Source organism: Sus scrofa, unplaced genomic scaffold, assembly GCF_000003025.6.
Source record: "Sus scrofa isolate TJ Tabasco breed Duroc unplaced genomic scaffold, Sscrofa11.1 Contig1913, whole genome shotgun sequence".
NCBI classification, from domain to species: Eukaryota; Metazoa; Chordata; class Mammalia; order Artiodactyla; family Suidae; genus Sus; species Sus scrofa.
The window spans coordinates 94159-97105 of NW_018084978.1; the positions used below are offsets into that span (position 1 = coordinate 94159).

Genomic DNA, 2947 nt, shown 5'->3' on the forward strand with positions numbered 1-2947 from the left:
AGAGTTTAATAAATGAACTAAGACTCTATGATCTGTTACATATTCCTTTTGAAATGTTTTTTTATGGCCGCAGCTACAGCAGTTGGAAATTCCTGGGCCAGGGATGGAACATGTTCCCCCAAAGCGACCCAAGGCACGGCCATCAGATACTTAACCCCCTAGCCAACAGCCAGAAATCCAACCTGTTTCTTAACAAATTAAAAATTAGTTCCTATTCAAAAATGAGTGTTTTGGAGTTCCTGTCATGGCACAGTGGAAACGAATCCAACTAGGAACCCGGCCTCGTTCAGTGGGTGAAGCACCTGGCATTGCTGTGGCTCTGGGGTAGGCCAGCAGCGGTAGGTCCCATTTGACCCCTAGCCCGGGAACTTCCCTATGCCTCAGGTGTGGCCCTAAAAAGGAAAAATCACAAAAATAAAATACAAATGAGTGTTTCATGGCTATAGGTCCGTGTCAACATGCCAGTTCTCTAGTGTGACTGAAGTCACTTCAGAGCTGTGTCTGGACCTCAGGGAGAAAGACAGCCACCTCCTAGTGGCTGAAAGAGGAACAATGGTGCAGCCCTTGGACCTGCCACTAGAGAGAGGAGGCATGTGAGATGAGGCTTCAGGCTCTTTCATCTAAGAAGAAAAGAGAGAACACACTCCAAGATACGCAGATTTGATGACTATAGGGCTCTAATAGAAAATCACTCTGTCTGGGAGTTCCCATCGTGGCTCAGTGGTTAATGAATCGACTAGGAACCATGAGGTTTCCATCCCTGGCCTTGCTCAGTGGGTGAAGGATCCCACATTGCTGTGGCTGTAGTGTAGGCTGGTGGCTACAACTCCGATTAGACCTCTAACCTGGGAACCTCCACATGCCATGGCAGCAGCCCTAGAAAAGGAAAAAAGACAAAAGCAAACAAACAAACAAACAAACAAAACTAGGTCTGGACCTCAGGGTCGAAGGTCTTACAGTCAAGCTTTTCCCACGTGGGCAGCTCCCCAGATTTCTACTAAGAAGAGCAGCTCTGGGGGCTCATATGTGTCATCACGGTGACGGGGATCCTCATGAGGTCCAGTGAGTCCAGAGGGTTTATTAACGTAGCTGAAGAAAAATGTTTTCCAGAAGAGAACATTTTGATCACATCGATTGATGATTTAAATGTTTGATAAATTTTAAGTAGCATTCATTGCTATTTTTAATTTTAAAATGACTTACTCAACTAGGACTAGAAAGACTCAGTACATTCAAAAGGATGACCTGTGAGCACAAGCAGGGGAGCAATGAGAGATCTTCCTGAGACTGTAAGGGAGTAAAGAGAAGTGACAGCTGCTCCCATGAATGTCAAGATAACGGGTGAAAATGATGAGAATGGTGAGACCGTGATATCTCTTGGTTCAAATGTGAGTGCCTCCACCCACCTGCTCTTCCCCCTCTGCTGCCCCCACCAGGGGATTTGCATGCTGTCCCCTGGGGAGGACCTGCCCAGGCCAGCCTGACATAAAAGGGCAGCTCTAGTCTGGCTTGGACTGATCAGGGCTCATCCGGACACAGCTGACCATGAGGTTCCCTGCTCAGCTCCTGGGGCTCCTCCTGCTCTGGGTCCCAGGTGAGGATGGAGGGGAGATGAGAAGGGGAAGGGGGTGCTGTGGGGGCAGGGCTGCTTTTTGTGGGCATGTGCAAACATGTATGTGCACATCTCTCACCCTCTGCCAAGGGCAGATGTTTAGCAAAGAGAGAATGAGGATAAAACCAGACAAAATAAGTACCCATCCTCTGGTGAAAGTGTGGGCAAGTGGACACATGACCTCTAGAGATCTTTGATGCTGTAAGTCCTGGGGTTTTCTCAAGGTGAATATTTTGGGGAGAACTCTCAATCAAAAACTAATCTAGCATGAAGTAAATAACAAGTAGAGAATTTTGAAAATCACTCATGATACTGGTCTCAAAATGCTCTTCTTTTCTCTCATTATTTCAGGATCCAGTGGGGCCATCGTGCTGACCCAGACTCCACTCTCCCTGTCAGTCAGCCCTGGAGAGCCGGCCTCCATCTCCTGCAGGTCCAGTCAGAGCCTTGAGGAATATGGAAAAAATTTGTTGAGTTGGTACCAGCAGAAACCAGGCCAGTCGCCAAGGCTCCTGATCTATCAGGCTACCACCAGGGCCTCTGGGGTCCCAGAGAGGTTCAGTGGCAGTGGGTCAGGCACAGATTTCACCCTGAAAATCAGCAGGGTGGAGGCTGAGGATGCAGGCGTTTATTACTGCCAGCAATATAAAGAATTTCCTCCCACAGTGATACAGCCCTTGACACAAACCCCTCTCCTGGGGGCCCAGCTGCACACATGGGTGTGTGTTGTCTGGGGAGCAGAGGGGCAGAAGCTCTGAGTCTGTGTAAGAGGAAGAGGTGGGGGAACCAGGGGCAGAGGGTGCAGCTGAGGCCTGTGGACCAGCAGAGCCTCAGCTCCTCCTCAGACACCACATGTCAAGGCCCCGTCAGCTTCATGGCCTTGGCGTGATGCCCCCTTAGAAACAGGCCAGTGAGAGAAGTTGGCCTCCGGGACAACCACAGCTCAGCTGAGTTCCCTTTTTACACCTCAGGTTTTCGGCCTGGACCGAGTGAGAACTTTATCAGATGCAGCTTTGGAAGTGATAAAGAATAGCTGACTGTCAGGTGAAAACAAAAGATAATACAACAAAAACTGGACTTTTAATTATAGAATTTTAGGCTCTATTATTATATTTTCCATTAAACTCTAAAGCAATGAGAATACAGTGTCTCCAATTTACCCTTTTATTTTATTTTTATTTTTTTGTCTGTTGCAACATTGGCTTTCCAAACCCTCTAACACAATCCCGTGAAATGGATATTCTTGTCTGTTTTCAACTTAAGTAATGTTTTGGAGATTATACCTTGGGTCATCAATTGTCCTAAAAGCCAAACAATCAGACAATAAACAAACGT

At 47.4% G+C, this 2947-nt stretch overlaps 1 gene segment (V, D, J or C); it reads left to right on the plus strand.

Moving 5' to 3' along the window:
- The first annotated feature begins 1451 nt into the window (after window positions 1-1451).
- Window positions 1452-2663, plus strand: LOC110258328. The segment is given in 2 exon segments: window positions 1452-1594; window positions 1964-2663. Coding segments are annotated over 2 exon segments (456 nt in total).
- The last annotated feature ends 284 nt before the right edge of the window (window positions 2664-2947 follow it).